The 21,026-nt window shown below is 37.6% G+C and overlaps 1 protein-coding gene across 5 annotated transcripts; it reads left to right on the top strand.

Annotated features, from left to right (window-relative positions):
* Positions 1-309: 309 nt before the first annotated feature.
* On the top strand, positions 310-18,714 carry LOC18443996 (SH3 domain-containing protein). Of its 5 annotated transcripts, none has more exons than XR_016051183.1 (11): positions 310-1,239; positions 7,246-7,362; positions 7,520-7,589; positions 7,689-7,837; positions 8,635-8,785; positions 15,365-15,466; positions 15,577-15,777; positions 16,707-16,769; positions 16,878-17,018; positions 17,861-17,935; positions 18,338-18,714. XR_016051183.1 is itself a non-coding variant. In XM_088860765.1 (10 exons), exons 3-10 carry the CDS (start codon positions 7,580-7,582, stop codon positions 18,461-18,463), a joined length of 867 nt encoding a protein of 288 aa, XP_088716891.1. In that variant the 5' UTR covers positions 310-1,239; positions 2,688-7,362; positions 7,520-7,579; the 3' UTR covers positions 18,464-18,714. The 5 variants fall into 5 exon arrangements, 3 of the variants coding, with proteins under 3 accessions (XP_088716891.1, XP_006854237.1, XP_088716892.1); XR_016051184.1 differs by having other exon boundaries at positions 15,365-15,432; XM_088860765.1 differs by lacking the exon at positions 8,635-8,785 and having other exon boundaries at positions 2,688-7,362.
* The last annotated feature ends 2,312 nt before the right edge of the window (positions 18,715-21,026 follow it).

Raw genomic sequence — 21,026 nt, forward strand, 5'->3', positions numbered from 1 at the left:
ATTGGGGAGTACAAATGAACCCACGACATGCTTTATTGGGCCAACTTCCTCCATCTCCGTCAATCCCACTGACGGATGATGATAACCCTCATGTCTATAATGTTTCCATGATCATATGGAGCATAGAATCCTCTACCATCATTCTGTCGTGGAAGATTTCAACAAAAGACTAGGGGCAATATTGTCACCTATAGTTGGAATTTCTTCGTGGGAAATGAAAATTAAATGAAATTAAAAAGCTAACATTTCTTCCTCATTACTTTCCTACGCTCACTTTAAAAGTTCAAACAGTCTTTTGTTGTTGTTTTTTTGGGTGAGTGTCGAAACAGTCTTTAGATTCACGAACGGTCTTTCCTTTGCGCTCTGTTAAAAAAAATTCCGAATCCGGTGATCTGGGCTTCATAACTCTGCAATTTTTGAGAATATTCTCCAGTTTTGTTCTCAGAACAAAACATACTCGTGAATTATCATTTCGACCTTCAAGGAAAATGTTCAGTTTTTTATCTTCTTATGAGCTTTTTTGCTGATTACTCGATTCTCTTGGAGACCTAGACGGTGTCACCTGAACTAGTTTAATGATTGAAAATTTGGTTGAATTTTGTGACAATTTGTTTGGTTAATGAATTTCGTGGAGCTTTCAGGGTTTTATCTGAAATTTCGCTGATCTTTAGTGAAATTTGATTGAGCTATTTGATGAGTGTTGAAGTTGGAGGCATTCATGAATCTGTAGTCGAATATATAACTGAAATTGAGTTCATTTTTGTTGAATTTGATTGAGATATGACATTTGTGGAGATTTGCAGGATTTAATCTCATGATTACCTGAATTTTCTGTGGCTCAATGGAAATATTTGATGACTGGTTTAGGTTTCTGATAGTTGTAGAGATTTATTGGAGTTAATATGAATTTGTTTGTGGAGTTTTAACGGATATAATGTGAATTTTAGCTGGAGTTTCTGGAATTTCACTGAAATAATTGATGATTGGACATTCGTGGAGATTTACAGTAGTTGATGGACAATAACACAGACTATTCTAAATTTTTAGGCCAAGACTTGATTACTGGGTCGTGATTTGGACTATCATGAAACTTTACAGGATTTGACCTGTATTTGATCTGAATTTTGTAGAAATAATGATTGGTTCTGGTATGAGAGTTTGATTTGAGAGATCAACAAAATGGATACATTGAAGAGGCAAGCAAGCAAGTTCAGAGAGCAGGTGTCAAAGCAGCAGCAGGTATGCTTTTATTTATAAATTATAATGAATTTTTAATAGTGTTTAGCATAACTGTGATTTACTTTTACAAAGTTGGTTAGATATTATGGTTAATTGACAAAAACATCCTGGTTTCTAAGTTTTCGTTCTCACATTCATGTCTATTCCTTCTTTTGTTGGTCTCAGGGATCAAATCGACTTTTTGAACAGTCTTCTTTCAATGGCTCTTTTTGTAAAAAATAGTTTCAAATTTTGTCGTTATTGGTTGTAACTAGTCATGGTTTTATGGTTGGAAATGATATTTTGGATTAAAATTTCTTGTTATCAGATAATTTTCTTGTTTGAGCAGTTTCCCTTATTTTGGTTATAATTATCCAAATTTTTATGGATTTGGGGCATGAAGTCGCCTTTGAGATGAACTTATGATTTTTAGAGCAACGTAATTCTTGTAAAGTCCATGACAGTGCCAAGTGATTAATTTAATTGTAACTCGGAAATATGATTTTTTCTCTTGATCACCTGCTGTCTTTAATTTGTTTACTTGTAGTTTCTTGCTGGTTATGGATATTCAGGTTTCAGACTGATTTGTTCATCTCTAAGTAATTTCAACCTATAAATCATATATATATATATAGGATGTATTCGTTGGTTCGGTTGAAAATACATAATTCATAAAAGCTATATTCCAGCACCTCAATCTTTGTATCGGAGAACTCATTGAGCCATCTCCAATCAGCCATTGCCCTGTCAAGTTGTTCCTCCACTCCTGTGTCCAACCTGGCGATTGTCCCATGTCAAAGTTCTACCCCCATTTCCCGAATCCGTCAGGCTGCAATCCTATATAGCATAACAAAATTCCCTCATCTTCCTGGGATGTGGTGCATGTATCCCTCTTCTATTCCTCAATTGCAGTCACTAAAATCCCCAATTACAACCCATGGCAGGTTGTTTTGCTATGCCAAGGTTCTGAGGTGCTCCCATAGCTCCGTTCTCTCGATCTGTTAGATTACAACATACACAATAGGGCAGCACCATATATGCCATGAGATTCTCTCTGTAACTATGATAGTGAAAGACTATTTATGGCTGGATATGAGTTGCACATCCCATGCAACCCAGATTCTATCACCTGTGTCTGCATCATAGTTAAACATCCACCTGTATCCCTGTAACTCGGGCGCATTTGCATAGCCCTATTCTCCAAGGCCCTCGTTTCCGCCAGGACAATGATAGCTGGCGTATGTTCTTTCACCTTCTTCCTAAATTCCCCCCTCATCTCCGCTTTAACTAGTCCCCTAACATCCCAATAAAAAATCTTCATGAATTAACCGAGTTGGAATGGATGCTATCTTCTTGCCATTAGCCATTTTCTCCCCTCACAAATCTCGTGTTCCTGCCCTGCGTGGCCTTTTTCTGTTCTATTTTTTCTCTCCTCTGCCTGAGATCATGCCTTTTTTATTCTTGTGTAGAGCTATCATTGCTTGACTCTTCGTTGGTGGAAGCTGGAGGAGACAACAACAACTCACGAAGGCCCACACCATGGTGGCGTTTGAAAACAGGAGGCTGATCCGAAGATTGTGCTGAACGAACATCTATTCCATCTCCTGGGTCCTCTAATCTGTCCTTTTCTTCGTTGATCACATCCTCATGGGGCTCTACTGCCTGCGTGTTGACCACCTTCTCCTCCACTTGTTGAAAATCTCAAATCTCAGCTGAGATTCATGTTAGATTGGGGCTTATTTCCTCTCTCATCTTTGGGCCATGGTTTGGAGTATTCGTCAATTCTTTTCACATCGCAGTCCTATCTGGAGTGATCATTGATGCAGGCAATTGGGGGAGCGCCTCATCCAACAAGAGGCTGAAACCCTGCGGCTCCACACACTCCTGATCACGTGATGTGCACAGCAGGATCTTATCCGTAGATCCATCCCCAGTAGGTGGCGTGATCTTCACGAGAAGTGAGAGGCCTCCCCCATTGTATTTAAGGTTTTTGGGGGTATTCGTAACTTCTTCCCTATCTGGCCTTCCAAGCTGCCTTGTCTTTTGAATATCTGACATGGTGATCCCTATCCTTTCATTCACGTGTCACCGATCCCTATTCACCTTCCTTGCCGTAGGCACCAATAGCAATCAGGTCTAACTCCTATCGACTACTAGTCAGGATGGAGATAGAGATTCAATACCACACCACTGGAATACTGATCCCTGCTTTGGTACCATAGGAACTTGAGCAATGAGATATGACTCCTTATTAGATTGGTTCCTTCCTTACTCTATTTCTTGCAAGCTAGAGTCCACGAGCTGAAATAAAGTACCTTAGGAAGACTAAAAGAGAGGGTGTTACCCCTATTAAGTGGTTGTTGTGCCTCCTCCCTTTAATAGGACCTTGACTCCGGCTAGCCTAGCGCGAAAGTAATTGCGCTAACGTGGACTCGTTTTCTTGCTTTTCTTTGCTTGCTCGAAAGCCAACAAGCAATGGTTAGCGCGAAAGCCGTTGCACGTTAGTGCATCCATTTTCTTTCTTGTCTTTGGCTCAAAAGTCAACAAGCAATAGCTAGTGGGAAAGCTGTTACGTTAACGCTCATCCGTTTTCTTGCTTTTCTTCGCAGCTAGTGCGCCCCTACTAGTAAAGTAAAGAGTTTCTTCAGTCCCTTTTGCTCTTTTTTTTCTATTCGAAACTAGAACGAAAGGAAAGAAAGAGATTTGGTTCAAAAGCACAATCCCGTCTCTAAGAAAAGTAGCTTGAACTGTCAACATGAACGAGAGAAAAACAAACTCCGTGATCTAAGCCACTTGACTAAGAGAACTGGTCTTTCTATCTTAGCTGCTTTCCCTTCTACCGACACAAGAGGGACTTTTTCTCTAAAGGCTACGCCCTCTTTGTGATTTCCAAACCAATTTTGTGCTGGCACTGGAAGCCGCAGCTGACCTGGCCTATCTTTTTGATCCACTAGTACCGAACTGACCTGCCAAGCTTACGAAAAAGGGAATCTTTTTTTAAACTATCTACTCTCTTCCCGAAACTACCGTGAGTGACTGTTCTTTGTGTAGTGCCAACAGACCTCCTGGCTTATTGACTTGAACCACTGAACTTTAGAGCTAACGTAACGAACAAAAGGAACTTAACTAATGGCACCTGACAAACAGCAAACAACAAACAGCTTATCTCAACTACTTGACTTGAATCCCAGTATTAAAAGACGTAACTTCAGGAGTTGACTTTGGAAGGAAAAACTTTCTGAGCAAGGCCACTAGCACTTGCCCGAAGTATCGCTACCGCAAGACGAGAAATCAATCAATCGCTTCCCCTCTCTCCCTATAAAGCATAATAGGAGTTCAAAGCAATAAAAAGCGACAACAAATCCATTAAAGGTCCGAAGGACAGGGCACAAACGGGAAACCTTGGAGAATGAGCAGTGGCGGGAGACAGGGGGTGAAGGACAAACGGTAAAGGCGGCGCCGCTCTCCTTCATTGCCTGGAAGCAGTGAGCCTGCGAGGTTTCTATTAGCCCTTCCGGCTAGTTTAACGGCAAAGAAGAAGCTGTGAAACAAAGGCTTTGCTTTCTATTGTTCCCCGTGAGGGCTTGCTTCCGTCTAGAAAGAAGGGCCGACAATAGCTCTGCCCCTACTGCCAGCTTTCTTCCCGGCCTGCTGCTTATGAAAGAGAAGAGTTAAGTCTTCTATAGAATAGAATCAAATTGGCTCTGCCTCGCCTAAAAGGAGTAAAAGAAGAAGGGTAGGTTAGATGGTTCCTTCGCTATGCGATGTGAAGCACTTTCCGGCTGCCTGCCCACCTGGACCTTGATTCAACAACCGGCCTTTGCTCTTGCCCTACCCAGACTAGCCAATAAAAATGCCACTGCGCCCTGCTGAGACTGAATGCTAGACTGAGATTCTGCTATGTATATTAATTGAGATATCTTTTATAGGAGTGCGATGCCCCAACTGCCCACCCGCTCCCTGCCTTTCTTTCTGTGCTGATATAATAATCTGCATGTTATACTTGAATCTATTGAGAGAAGAAATCCTTACTTTTCCTTAATGCCCGAAGCTCCATCCCCGTTCCATCGAACTCCTAATGTAGTGAAGGGAGCCCTTCTTCACTTGTCAGCTCCTATCAGATCAGTAAAGGGTTCCAAAACTTCAGGCTCCCAATTCTCTGGCTGGAAGCAAGAATTGAAACCAGCAATCGCAATGGAATAATGGCCCTCTGCCTCCGTGTTATTCCATTTGTTCCGGGAGGGAAATAGGAAGCAAAGCAAGAGTTGGCCGGGGGACTTCTCTATCCCAGGCTGCCTGCCTTTCTTTTTTAGAGTTCACTACGCCCTTCTTCATTCATGAAAGGAGAAAGCGTATCTCAAAGGCTATTATAGGACTACATGCCCGCCTTTCTTCGATGGATGAAAGAAGAAAGTCTTCTCGCCACCTGAAATGCCCGAAGTGGTCGTGACCCCCTGTCCTTGTTAGTGAATGGGAGAGGGGATTGGCCACCATAGCCTCATAGACTTATGAGGGGAAAGCAGATGAGATCGGCCACATCATCCACCTTGTATCAGGCAGGAGCATGATTCAGTTAGGGCATCACATAGCCCTCCTTGTATAAGTCATCGGCTTAAGTCGCCTATAGACTCGTGCCGTGTAGCAAACTCCTCTCATTGGTTTGGTAGTTAGTTATAGGTTATTGAAGCGTTCGTCTACTTTAATAGGCATTGCATTGCAAGCTAATAGATAGCCCCCGTCCCCGTCACGAGCTTGTTGTAGTTGGAGAGCATACCAGTACCCATCGCGAGCTTTTTGTAGTTGGAGAGCATACCAACAGTTTGATTCATCGATAACAGACGATGATTAGCCCTTTCCTGTAGACAAAGTTAGGATTCTTAATTAACCTAGCTCATTCTGCTGCTTGGCTTGTTATTTGTAACAGAATTACCAACTCGCAAAACTCAAATTGTGCCTTCCAATTTCCAAATGTATAGTTCATCTGTATTCTAATAATATAACCTTATATTCTCCTGATTTTTAGAATATTTTAGTGTTATCTTTTGCTTGGATTGGTCTTACCCTTTGGTTTTGTTCTAAGCAAACCTGGGATGACGGATAGGGTAGACTGACCATTGCGCCAATCAAGGCAGGCCCTAGATTTCACCCTAGATTTTTTATATAAATTAGAAGAGATAAGTTTTTGATTGGATCATAGTTGCGGTGTCATTATGACACTGATGATGCTATGGGCTCTTTGAGGCTACATAATGATGTCATGTTGTAAGAGGAATAAATGGGCACAAATGCCATTATATGCAAGAATATGGATGTACATGCAATATTCACTTATACAGACATGTACATTTTGACTTCTAGACTCAATCTCAAGACAGAATGCCTCTAAATGGAAATAGGATCCTAACCCACTTTGCTTGGATTTGAAACTCATCCAAATTTGCAGTATTTACTATAGACTCTGTATAAATCTCTATGTACAAGATGCATGGCAATCCAATTTCGTGGAATCGAAAGGAGAAGCATTTCTAGCTGTAGCCTAATGTTTTTCTTATAGATCTTTGCGTGTGATATGCATGAACCTGTTTATTGGAATTGATAAGAGAAGCATTTCTATAATATCTTTCCCTGGCCTTTGATGTAACACAATCGGTTTGGAAGAGATCAGTCTATGATTTGAACTTCCCTCATGCAAGTCAAGCCAACCTTCCCAAAGAAAAGACAAATTTTTTGCAGTAGAGATAATGCAAGTCTTTGATGTCATCATGTGCTTTTCTTTAGATAGATGGTTGTGAACTCTAGTCACATATTTAAGTGATATCTGTATGGTTTTGGTGTGGCCATAAACTAGTTCTTCTTATTGTGATGCCTACTTTGATCCATGCTCTCTCTCTCTCTCTCCCTCTGTGTGTGTGTGTGTTTGTGTAAATAGGTGCACTTGGATATCCAAATTTGTAAATTTGTCTTCCTCTAGTGGCTCTTACATATTTCTTAAAATATTTAGTAAAACCTTTCTATGTGCTAGAGCAGGCTGTTTTGAGACAATTCTCCACACATGGTGGAAATGACACTGTCATCACTGATGAGGCTGAGGTTCGATGCCATAAAAAGCTGGAAAGCCTCTATATATCCACAAGAGCTGCAAAGGTATAGTGGTTGTTCTGCTTGGCCTTCCCCATGCTATAGTTGAGCTCCAAATACTTCTATTTTGAGTAATTTTGTTTTATGAATTCTTGAGGTTTAATTTGCCAGGATGTAATCTGAAACACCAAGTTTGAGACTTCTCTTTGAATTGTTTAAATAGCATTTTCAGAAAGATGTTGTTCGCAGTATTGAAGGTCTCATTTCTACTAGTTCAAAGCAGATGGAAATAGGTAAGGTTGGTTTCATACTCATATATTTGGATATTACTAGCATCGATTTGCATTTTTTAGTGACACTGTTTAAAATTGTTGGCCTCATGTTGTACCTAGCAACAAAGCTAGCAGATGATTGTTGCAAGTATGGGAATGAGAGCCACAGCTCAAATACTACTCTTGCAAGTGCATCACGTCAATTTGGGACTTCACGGAATTCCATGGAAAGTGAAAGAGAAAATTTGCGTAGGATCCTCAGTACTCAGGTGACATTTTGTTTTCAGTTTCCCTTTACTTATATAGGCTTTACAAAAAAGATATGCTTTCGGAGTCTGTCACAGAGAAACGCATGTTGTCGGCACATTTCTTTGAGGCATGTTGTAAGAACATTTCAGAATACTGATAACATGGTGAGGTTTTTGTTCTCTGCTAGTGGACATCTTATGTGCATTATCAGTAAAGCTTACATAATCTATTACTTTAAGGAATTTTGATAGATGTTCTTTTAAATAATTAGATCAAAGACATATAGTTTACATGGCCCAGATTCCAAGGAAAATCAAAATTTGTAAAAAGCTGCTAGGCAATACGTCTCCAAGGAGTTCCCAAATTCAGATATGTTGCTATGTTGGGGTACGGACTCAGCCTTGATTGGTTATGATCCTCTCCCCCCCCCCCCAAAAAAACAAAAGAAAAGAATAAGTAAAGACATTTTGTTGTGGATTTTTTCATCCTAGCAAAGCTGTCAATCACAAATACTGCAAAATTAGACTGGCCATATCCTTAGAAACATGTGCTTCTTAACCATGTTCAACGGGAACCACTAATTTGTGTATCATATTGTTTAGCAGAATGCTTGGAGATAATTTAAGGTTTTACATTGAAATCTTTGTGGGGAATCTTACAGCTGAAGGGCTCATATGGAAATTATAGTTCTTCTATGTTTCTCAAGTTGCTTCTTGAAGGATTCTAACTCCTATTGTAATACTGTATTTTGTTGCTTGAATCCTCAGCAGAACAGAGCTGAATGCGAATGATTGAACTTGACTTATATCACTTTTAGGTAAAAGGTACATGCAATAGGTTTTCATGTTCTGCAAACCTGCCCAAAAAACAAGCAGTCTGCAAATCTGTCCAAATAACAAGCAGGATGTGGAGTGGTCCTTCTTGTGCACTTTTGGGCACATCATGGGTTGGGATTCAGGAAGTTGCAGGTATTACAACCTCTTGCTCAGTTCTAGTCCTGAAGTGGTTTGTGTGGCACATGTTTTCTCATTTCCTAGAGGTTGGGAAATCAAACAAAATCAAACACACCATACTTGGGAAGCTTGGGCCTCCGTCCAGAACAGCAAGGTCACTGGCTGGGGCCATTAAAGTTACTAAAGGCTAAAACTTTAGTCCAAGGCTCAGTTAAGTTGTTCACATATTATTGTTGGCCCAATTTTGTGTGTGTGCGCTCAAATAAAAGCAAAACACACAACAAAAATGGGAAAACAGAACTTTTGAATATAATATAAAGCAAAAATGCTTGCAATTGTGTTTGGGTTCATAATCTCCCAGATCTGGTTAGCAGATCCTTTTAGGCCATCCGGCTTGTATCATGTCGGCAGAAGCCCCGACATATTTGGCTCTCTCTCTTTGCTAGGATTTTGGCTCAACCTTAGAGGTAGAGCTAAGTTTCTCTCTCTAAGGGAGTTCATCTCTCTAGTTTGTGTGTTCTCTCTCTCTCTAAGCTGCTTCCTGAAGTTTTCAACATCCAACCTTTATATGACCTAGGGCTGGGGTTTACATAGAATTGATACCTGGGTGGATAATCAGGTCAATAGATATTCTCAATTGGAATATCTCATATATGGATAATACACATTCCAATCCATGGGTGAATTCACAACTTTTTGTTCAGTCAGTTTCCCAAAGGCAAGGTTTTTGGAGTGATTTTGAAGAAAATATCACTTACTATCCTTGAAAACTTTGGGGATCCATATACCCATCAGATCCACTACTTATTTCGCTGTTTTTCCACTAGTATGTGGTCATTTTAGCTTTGTAGAGTCATAGAAAATTGATTTAGGACCATTTTGTCTCAAGTTTCACGTAAAAACTCCCAAGTATTGAGGGAGCTCTGAGCGTTTTTGTAGGTGTGGGTTGCAATTTCAGCAACATCAAAATTATAGCAGCAAATGGGCTTCAAAATCTCCCCCAATATTCAAATGACCTATGGCAAATTTTATATTGATGGAAAAAGGATTGAGTCAAGAGTTTGCACACCAAATTTCAGCTCAAGATTCGTCCCGGATTTGAGAAATCGTCCGTAGAGTGACCAGAAGTCATGCTGCCTGCAACAAGTGAAAATTTCCCAACATCTCTCTTCAAAATATACATATGGATGGAAAGCTCTCTTAACGAGGAACAACATATCAAAAAATCAGCCCATTTCACCATGGGATTTGGGAGAATGGCCAAAAAAAAAAATGGTGATTTTGTGTTGTTTTTGTTGCGTTTTGGGTGATGGTGAATAGTAACTCGAGTTAGCATATGAATAGTATGGTACAACGAAGTTCCTTAACTAAACGGTACTACATGATTTGGGATTGACCTCAAACTTTAAACTTAAGTTTTTGGAGGACTTTTATCATCCCTCAAAGTTTTAGCTCCGGGGGTCTCTTTTTAAATCGATCCATTTTTCCATGCCACTCAGTCCACCATCCATGCTACCAAGATTGTCTCTACTCTCTAGCACATATATTGGCCTGTCGATATTAGAATGCCCTAATTTTTGGGGGTTATCTTGGGGTTTCCTTAGATTAGATTTTCGTTCAGTTTGAGGTCTTCTGCATCAGTCTGGATAGGGTTTGACCCACGATCCTAACCAATCATGCATTTTGATTTGCAATTGATCCCAAAATTCATGACTCTTATTTGTGAGATCCCTTAACACAAAATATGAGGTCCTCCAAAATTGGCCTTGTGATCGTTTGGGAGCTTTCCTTTGACTTTCTGACTTTTTTGGGTGTTCCAGTGCATATGTTACTGGTTGCCTATGGGAGTGGACTATCATGTGCTGTCGCCAATGACAGGTCGCCTCTGATTGGGAACCATCATCCACCATGCCTTTTAAGGGTTTTTCGAGTCAGATGAGGCCAAATGCCCCCTTGGTTTTAAACCGATTGTTGGGAATGTATTGTACAATATGATCTAGTTCTGTACTCCATTTCTTCTGGAATTGGTGTTGGGGCTCTAATCGAAAACTACCCCCAAACAATTATCTGTTAGTTCCTTTCTTTTCTTTTGAAATACTAAAAATTTCATTTGAGAGCAATTTGGAAGTCTTGTTTTTTTAAATTTTCAACTGTAGCACTTTGCTACTCTTGCATTTGCTGATAATTGAGCATTTCTTTCTTAGTGAAAGGTAACATTTATCTGGAGTTATAATCGTTGAGAAGCATCCGTTACCTTGTTGGGGGAAAGTTGGTGCTTTGTGTTTTGTTTGGGCACATTTCCCATATCATTATAATTGACAATTATTAGTGCCCTACTTTAGTTTTCAACATTTTTTTTCCGTAAAAATTGATGACGATAAAAAGAAGTGTTTGTGATGACATTACTAAAAGGATAAAATCCTCTGAACAATATGTACCGTGAAGAATTCCTAACTATGGGACCTCCTTGAATACAAAACGGTCAATTAAGGCACCATGTTGCTCATCAGAAATGGAAGATCATTACAAATATTGCCCTTAGTTGTTGGGTTCTCCTACCATCGGTGGCGATATCGCTCTAGGAATCCCTTGCCTCTGGAGCACGATCGCAGTTTTGCCATGATCCCATGTTGGAGGGAGTGTGATGCCAATTCAATGTGGGTTGGTCAATAGGTCAACACACCCATATTCATTATATTTTAAAGGAAAAAAAGAATAGATGCATATCAAACAAAAAAAGAAAGCAATATATGCCAATAGATAAATAAATAAGTAAAAAATGCATATCAATAAAAAAAGTAATACGTATTCAAATCCATAAATTTTTCAAAGGGAAAGATTCTTACATCTGCACTGTTAAAAAGTAAAAGTTGTAAATGCAATGATCCTAAAATTGCATTTAATATAGGAAATGGTTGATCCAACTTTTGGCATATAGGAAATGGTAGACAAAGATTTAAAGGATATAGTAGTAGATGTCAAGAGAGTAGGTGATATGCTTTATTAATTAAAACTTGTGTTAAGAGAGGAGATAATCAATGTAATCAGTGCTTATGCACCACAATTAGAATTAGAGGATAGAATTAAAATACAATTTTGGGAGGGCATGGATGGACTATTCTAAGGAATACCTAATGGCGAGAGGACATTTTTAGGAGGAGACTTGAGTGATCATTTAGGAAAGATAGTAGAGGATATGATAGAGTACATGGAGGATATGGATTTGGGGAAAGAAATGAGATAGGTGATGCTATTCTTGAGTTTTTTCTATGGCTGACGATCTAACAATACACCTACTTTAAAAGCGATATGGACATTTAACAACTTAGTAAAGTGGATCACATAAAAGCCAGATAGACTTTTTTCTAGTTAAGAAGACAAAATGATCATCATGTAAAGATTGTAAGGTTATCTTACGAGAGAATTTGACCAAGCAACATAGGCTCATGGTTATGGATGTTTACACTAATAGATGAAAGAGGAATGATATTAATGGTTATAGGAACTAGGTGGTGGAACTTAAAAAGGGAGAAAATAGACTTAATTATGAATAAGTTGATGAAAATAAGGAAAATGGAATTTTGGGGACAAAGTTAATGTTACATGGAATGAGATGCTTGATTGTATTAAGAATGTAGAAAAAGAAGTTTTAGGAGAAAATAGAGGGAAAATTATTTGAGATAAAGAAATTTGGTGGTGGAATGATGAAATTCAAAAGACTATTAGCAAAAAACGATCATATTACAAAGCTTGATAAGGGAATAGCAATGATTAGAATCTAGAAGAATATAAAAATGGCAAGAGAAACGCCAAGAAAATAGTAAGGCTAAGTTTAAGGCATATGATGATCTATACAATAAATTAGAGACAAGAGAAGGTGAACAAATTGTCTGCAAACTAGCAAAAATGAGAGAGGAAATGTAGGGATCTAGATTATTTTAAATGCATTAAGAGTGAGGATCAAAGGGTGTTGGTGAAGGATGGCAAGGTCAATAAAAGGTGGAGGATCTATTTTCAGAAATTGTTAAATGACGTTCATTCTAGGAACTCAATATTAGGAGGAACCATTGAAATAAATGAGGTCAGAGGCCATATATACTTACATAGGATTAGGATATCTGAAGTGAAAGAAGCTCTGACAAAGATGAATATAAGAAAGGCTTTTGAACCTGATGGTATACCAATAGAGGTTTGGAAGTGCATGGGAGAAATTGGCATATTCTAGTTGACCAAGCTGTTCAACAAGATTTAAAGAACTATATGAATGGAGGAAAAGTATTGTAGTACCTATTTACAAGAATAAATGAGGCATACAGAGTTGTACAAACTAATGAGGGACCAAACTTATGCGCCACACTATGAAATTGTGAGATAAACTGATTGAGCAACGATTAAGACACGAAACGGGTGTGTATCAGAAAATTAGTTGGTATTTTTGCCAGGGAAGCCAACCATTGAGGCTATTTTTCTACTTAGGCAATTGTTCAGGGAGAAGAGAAAAGGCTTCCACATGGTTTTTATTGATTTAGAGAAGGCATACGATGGGGTACCTCCACATTATGAAGCTGTGGGAGGACTTATTGTGCAACAACTGTGACATGAAACAAGTATATTGAAAATCAGTATGGTTTTATGCTCGGGGGGAGGTCAACAATTGAGACTATCTTTTTACTTAGGCAATTGATTGAGAAGCTTAGGGAGAAGAGAAAAGACCTCCACATGGTCTTGATTTAGAGAAAGCATATGATATGTTACCTCGAGAAGTAATTTGTGGGTGTTAGAAAAGAAAGAAGTCTTTAAAGGATATATTGATATGGAGAGAGACATGTATAAGGGAGCACTAATTAGTGTGTGGACAATAAGTGGAGAAGTACCTAAAAAGATATTATTGTTTATATCTTAGGTCAATAATCCATGAAAAATGAGAGATTGAGGAAGTTGATGCTCATAGAATTAAAGCTGGATAAGTGAAGTGGAAATGCTTTTAGAATCTTATGTGATCGTCGCATGCCAATGAACTCAATACGATTGCTGGAAGACCAGCCATGCTTTATGGTATGGAATGTTGGACAGTCAAGAAACAATGTATCCATAGAACGACTGTAGCTAAGATGAGGAAGTTGCGATGGATAAGTCTCAAGACAAGGAATGATAGAATTGAATAATTTCGAGGGAACCTAGGATTAGCTCCAACAAGTGATAAAATAGGGGAAAGTACACTTAGGTGGTCTAGTCATATGCAGCGTCGACTTAGAACAACACCGTTTAGGAGGGGTGGTTCAAGTGGAAGGCTCCGAGAGGGCAAGGAAAAGGAGCCAAAGGACATGGATGGAAGTAATGAGAAAAGATATTGTGATTTATGTTTTGACTGAGCGTATGACCCTTGATAGAGCGGAACGACGGAACAAGATTCGTGTAACCTACCCAAATAGTTGGGATACGGCTTGGATAATGATGATGATCCATCATCTCTTCAAAAAATATGTTCAAGAGAGATCCATCATCTCTTCAAAAAATATGTACATCTCTCTCTCTCTCTCTCTCTCTCTCTCTCTTTGTCTCTCTCTCTGTGTCTTTCCATGTTTTTGCTCTCTGTACTTCACGCCTTTTCTTAAAAGAAATATTTAAATGAAGGGGCATATATGAAGAAAAACAGTTGGTCTTGTGTATCATTTGACCAAAATCCTTTGCTAACATTTACGAATGTTATATCTAATAAGTACCTTTAGCACATTATTTTCAAGGACTTATACATGAGAAGGCTCAAGTAAATATGATTTATTACTGTCAAATTTTATTTGATGAAATTTATTTGTAAGTAGAATAAGTATATCTTTAATTATTAATTTTTCATGAAAATATTATTTTTGAAAATTTGTGATGAATCCTTTATCTTTCAAATAATTAATTCTTTTTTATATATTTGTTGTAGAGGCACTCCCAAACTAGGGAATCCTAACATGCATCATTTGCACCAGCTCCCACCTTTTAACTACTATTATGCTACCTATATACTGAATCACAAAAGACTGACTAGCAATATACTACTTTGTTACACATAATGGATTATGTTTGTGGTTTTCTATGCTACTGTACTCATAACCATCTTTTTATCTTGGAGACTGTATCCCCTTTATGTGATGTGCTCAATTTACAAATACATCATGCTTATTCTTATTCTTATTGTGTTGCTGTTGTATGTACGTTTTCATATGTAAATATCATAAAAAACAAATAGGACATATTTGATTTGATTTGTTCCTCAGTGTATGGTTGGCCACTATCTTGAGTCTGCATCACTGTGGTAGGTCTTTAGAATCATTGATGATCAAGTACAACCTGGACATCGAGTTCCTCTGGTATCCATATTATTTTGGTTGTCATTTCATTGTCTGGATGTAGCAGTTCTAATACTTAATATTTTGATACTTAAATGTGCTTCCCAGTTTTAATATCAGTTTTAAAATAAGGAGACTTACTTAAGATGAGGAGTGCTTTTGAAAATTTTATTTCATAAAAACTTGTCTGGGTGGTCAATATTCTTCCATGGCCTCTAATTATGCTTGGTTTGTTAACTCATATGAATCTCTGTAGGTTTCTGAGCCATTAAGGGCAATGGTCATGGGGGCTCCTTTAGAAGATGCCCGCCTTTTGACACATAGGTATGACCGGATTTTTCAGGAGGTGGAAGCTCAGGTATCTTTTGAGGGTTATGTGATGTTTTTTAGTAGGATAAGTTTTGATATAAGATCGAGTTTCTTTTTCAGTTTATTTGATATAAGATTAAGTGAATATAGAATAACCAGGTAGCTGAAGTTGGAAGGCGTCAATTGAAGGCCAAGGAACCTGGGGCAAATGCAGACAGTGCATATAAACTACAAAATGCAGAGATGAAGCTATCAGAGCTTAAGTCCTCTTTGTCAGCTCTGGGGAAAGAAGCTACTGCTGCGATGATGTCTGTTGAGGCTCAACAACAACGCCTCACTTACCAAAGACTTATTACAATGGTATCACTCTCATATTAATACATGAATTTTTTGTGCATTAAAAGGACAACATTTTTTACGTATGTTAATGACTTGCATATTAACTTTTAGCATTACAGGGGCAGATTTAGTGTGTTGATAGCTTTTTTGTTATGCCTTCTCCCTTTTAGTTGCCTTACCTCTATTTGACTATTCCGGCTACGTTGTAAAATATCTAGAATTCTGGGGAATCATGTTTGCATACTCTCCAGCAGATAAAGGCTTTCAGGTTCATTTATCATTTGATTGTTGATCGACTCAATTTTCTTCCTTAAGCCTCTGCATTGGGATGGTAGTCTTTTTCACATACAAAGTCCCCTCATGGCAATTACTTATCGGTTTTGCACTTATCATGATGACCATCATCCTCATTGTCATCATCATGTCAAATATTATGTTGTATTGTTGTTATTGTTGTTACTTGTTCTAATATTTCATATTCATGGTAAACCAAAATATTGCATGCAAAGTCCAGAAGCCCTTGTCAATTTAGATGAGATTTACAAATACAGAATTATTGTTAGTGTTTGGAGTTAGTTTCTTTGAGATTTGATGTTTAGGGCTTGGACTTCCTGATTTCGGGTTCCAGATTATAGGTTTGGATTTTTAAGGCTTAGATTCAGATACAGATACAGTTCTCACAGGAGCGTGAAAAAATTGGATAAAAGACGTTATCTTCAATCAATGAATATTTATTTTCCCATATTGATATAATTGGTTAGTTGTCAGGCCTTTTGGATCTGAAAAAAAATCTCCCTCTCTCTGCTCAACTTTTAGCAGGTGATAGGGATGTTGAAATGTTTAAGCTTTTGTGGTTTCTTGTTATTTGATCCTATTGAGATTTCACTGGATGCCAAATTGATTTTTTATAAAGGTTTAGGGGCATATAGTTCTTACACTTTCTCCTTCAGGTTGAGGCGGAAAGGTCTTACCATAAAGCAGTTGCTGATAATCTAGATAAGCTCCATGCTAAGGTATGGCATCTAACCTTCGACTCATTTGGATTTTGTGGAGTGTGGGCTAGGTTCTTACACAGCTGGTTAAATTGTCTATCTTAAACTTTCCTGTTGATAACACGTCAGATGGTGGTGGAGAAGCAGCGTTATGAGTCAGGTGCTTTGGCAGATGTTTGTCTCTCTTCCCCGTCAAACAAAGACAAAACTGAGAATGGTTCTGGTGGCACTGCTAATGCTACTCAGAAAGCCATGTACTTTTTAGCAGAAGTAAGGGTCTTCCTTCAATCATAGTTTAGTTCAACTTGCATGAATTTTATTTTAAGTGTTTACCCTCTTTGAAGGATCTTACTTCAATCTTATGTTAGTTCTAGTATCTTGGCTTGAATTTTCTTGAGAATTTCTTTTTTTTTTCTGATTACACTCTTTTCTCGTCCTCCCACCCCACCACCGTCACCACCACCACCACACAAAAAAAAGAAAAAGAAAGGAAAAGAAAAGATCCGCTTATTGTTTTTTTCCACCATTTGTTATTTGTTCCTAATTTTGGGAATGTTCGTTGTGCTTGATGGTTCCTTTACTACTTTGTCCCCTCGCTGAATGAAGTGAGATAGTTCTACACTAAGGTGTGGAGTTCTTAAGAGGATTCAAGTGGAAAATATATCAAGCAAGGATGTCCAACGTCTATGCCTAGGGGTTAGGCAATGGATATCACCCTTTTCTTGAAGATGCCAAAAAAGCATCACGAGTCTCTATATAGAGAATGGTTTCTTATATATCGCTAAATTCAGCTTATATAAATGTTTTTCGTTTCTTTCTTTTTATTATTTATTTTTTCTTAGCCTTTTATAATTTTCCTATTTTCTACTTTTCGAGAATTTCACAAGGGAGTAAGAGTTTCGTAATATAAAAGGAATGTCGTCACTGTGAAATGCTAAAAAAAAGGAGATATAGAACTCTGGGAGCACGAATATTCACGGATTTTGGGAGCATGGAATTTGTAACACACTCATTTTCAACAGTTCGTGCAGCATGTCTAGGAAATTATGGTAAAGTTTTTGTATCAAACATTTTTTACATGTTCTCTCTTAAGAGATGCATTATATGTGCAGGTATTACATCCTTTTGATGCTCAGGCAGAGGGCGAGCTTAGTCTTTCTGTCGGTGACTATGTTGTGGTTCGCCAGGTACTTATTGTGGTTTTTACTCCTAGCCGTTTGATCTGACAGTTAAGGTTTCTGTTATTGTGACTCGCTATTTTAGAATCTATAACATGGGTTTGTTTCTAGACATGGTCACAAAACATGCACATGGTTGTGTGTTGTTTTTTATGTTTTCGGGGTTGGGTGGGGGGGGGGGGGGGGGGGTGGGTTGGGTTTGACAAGTTTGTCATTTATCAAGATGGTGCCAAAAAAGGTTTGTAAAGAACGAGTAGATTTTCTAGAGCTATTAGTTCTTCTACCGTGAACCTCCGAAAAGTGTGCCTGTGACTCTCTCTCTCTCTTTCATGGTCACTGTATGTGTGTGTGTGTGAGGGGGGGGGGGGGGTTTGTTTAATTGAAGTTGATGTAGTTCATTGCAATTAACAGGTTTCACCAGCTGGATGGTCGGAAGGCGAATGCAAAGGGAAGGCTGGCTGGTTCCCGTCGGCTTACATTGAATTGCGAGATAAGGCACCCGCAAGCAAGATATCTGACATTGACCCACAATCATGATTTAAGTTTCTGCTGTGGTAATTTTGTAGATCGGTACCTTGAAATGTAATTTTCTGGAAGAACCTACGGATTGTATTCGTTTTTTTTCTTTTTTTTTGATATTGTGAAAAGAGTGTGAAGATGTATGTTGTTGTTCTTGTTCTCCATTTTGCTTGTATCTGAACTTTTTCAGCTGCGCTTTCAGGTTGCCATTTTTCTCACAATTTGTATATTTGTAATTTGTGAAATATCAGTGATGTTCCATGTGTAAACATCTCTATATATATATATATATATATATATATATGTCTCTCTCTCTCTCCTTGAATAGGGGCATGCATTTGTTATCCCAACTGCTAGTCTCTCTGTACGTGTTGTCTCTTGAAAGGGTTGGCAATGGCAAGCTACGAATAGAGGTGAGAGCATCTTTCATGTGCCGTATTCACGGTTTTGCAGGGGGCTCCAAATTCCTTGACATAAACAACAAAAGACCAAAAGCTGGACAACTTTGCCTATGACTCTGGAATTGTGTTTGCAACGGTTTAATGTCCAACAAGGCCCCACTTCTATCCTTTTCTCGCCAAAACCTTTCCATGTGTTTGCCACAAAAACAACGCTCGAGGGGCCACTTTTTTTTCGTCCATCCTACTGATAATATCAGGATATTTTATTTGAGATGTGTTTTTTTTTTCTTTTTCTTTCTCTTTTACTGCACGCACTCGAGAAGCCCTTTCCCCAGGCTTTTTATGCGAGTTTAGCGGGGGATTTCCAATTCTAAACTTTGGATGGCAGAATAATAAAAATAGCTGTGTTTTTAAAATTTTGAAATACTATGCTTCAAAATTATAAGACCTGAAAATTAGTTAATTTTAGCCATTCATTAAAGTTGTCATTAATTATGATATTTCAAATTTTTTTTTTTTTTTTTATGCGTCAAAGTTGAGCTAAAATTTTGGGCTTCTTTACCCTCAAGAACCCATAAAAAATTTGTAAAAAAAATTTATGAAAAATATAAGGATTGAATACCATCGTCGACAGTATATTTGAATATTTCAGTTTTGTTTTATTTTTTGTACATCGGATTGAGCTAAATTTTTGGGCGTCTATACTTCCCCTGTACAAACACTAATAAGAAATATAAATATTATTAAATAAAATAAAATGATCAAAACACCCTTGAAACCCATACTATAGGTCACCTAAAATACTTTTAATCTCAACCGTCATATCTTTGATTAGACGGTCTAGAGCATGTCTGATTATTTTAATTTTAAGTTTTTATATATTGGATGGATCTAAAATTTTGAGTGTTTAGACGTCTAAATAACTCACACTTATAATATATATATTACAAATATTAAACGACCAATTTTCCCTTTAAACTTTTAGGGGTATTTTAGTTATTTTATTTTATATAAATTATTATTTTTGATATTTTTTTAAAGTACCCAATTTGGCGCACCTACCCTCCAACTTCCATCGGGATCCCATTAGAGAAAAAAAAAAAATCATTTGAAGTTTTGTGCACATATTCAAAATGATAAACATAGTAAAAATAATAATAATAAAAAAAAGCAAATCCACATTTCCTTTTTGACTAATATACTACTCCAAATATGGAGTGTTGAAAGTCCACATTTTGCATTTTTGAGAAATATAAACTTCCTTTCACTGCAACATTTCTAGTCGAAATGCTACAATTTTTCAGAAACTTGTGTCTGGCAACCAAAATTTTGGTTGCCAAACCGAGCCCTAGATGTAAGTTTGCACAAAGTTGAACAAAATCCATTATTGAATCCCATATACCTGTCACAATATTATTGTGTTAGCTGGAACTAACTACTGGCACTCCAATTGGAAAAAGTTCATATAAGGTTCAATCATATATCGTAGAAATAAGAAATCCACCCGAAAAGGTTGTTTGATGTCGAAAATATATAATTGATCATCTCGGTTTCAATATTTATGGATATAAAAAAAAAGATTTCAAGTTACAATAGCACACCTTGTAACATGTTATCTAAACTATCAATTTTTAAAAATTTGAAGTATTTATATATCTGTTCAATCTGCACTATTAGAACTTCAAATTTTTATAGTTAAGGCTAAAATAGTTGTTTAAGCTATTGTAAGGGTTTCTAACACCACAAAGTGCATCTTTTAGCAAGATTTAGAAGGTGCACTTTATTTTGATTATTTTAAAGAGTGCGTTTTGTATAGAGCCTAGGCTCTAAATAGTCAAATTAGAACCTACCTTCAAATAGTGTTGAGAAATATGGTTTCAATACTAAAAATCTTTGTGATAGCCTTAAAATATATTTATTTATTTATAAAGTTTAAAGCTTCAAAACTAGTGTACATCAACAGATCTAAAAAAACTTGAAAATCTTAAAAATTGACGGTCCAAAAATACGTTACAAAATACATTATTTTCAAAACTTGAAATCTATTTTTTTCTTATATCCATGCATCTTGATCTCGCGATGATCGATTTGAGGATATTTGAGCATTAAAACTACCTCTTCTAGTGAAATTTTTTATGTAAGCTCTAATTTGATGCTCTATATAAACTTTTCCTTTTTTT

This window comes from Amborella trichopoda, chromosome 3 (assembly GCF_054954075.1).
Source record: "Amborella trichopoda isolate Santa Cruz 75 chromosome 3, AtrichopodaSantaCruz75HAP2 v2.0, whole genome shotgun sequence".
Taxonomy (NCBI): Eukaryota; Viridiplantae; Streptophyta; class Magnoliopsida; order Amborellales; family Amborellaceae; genus Amborella; species Amborella trichopoda.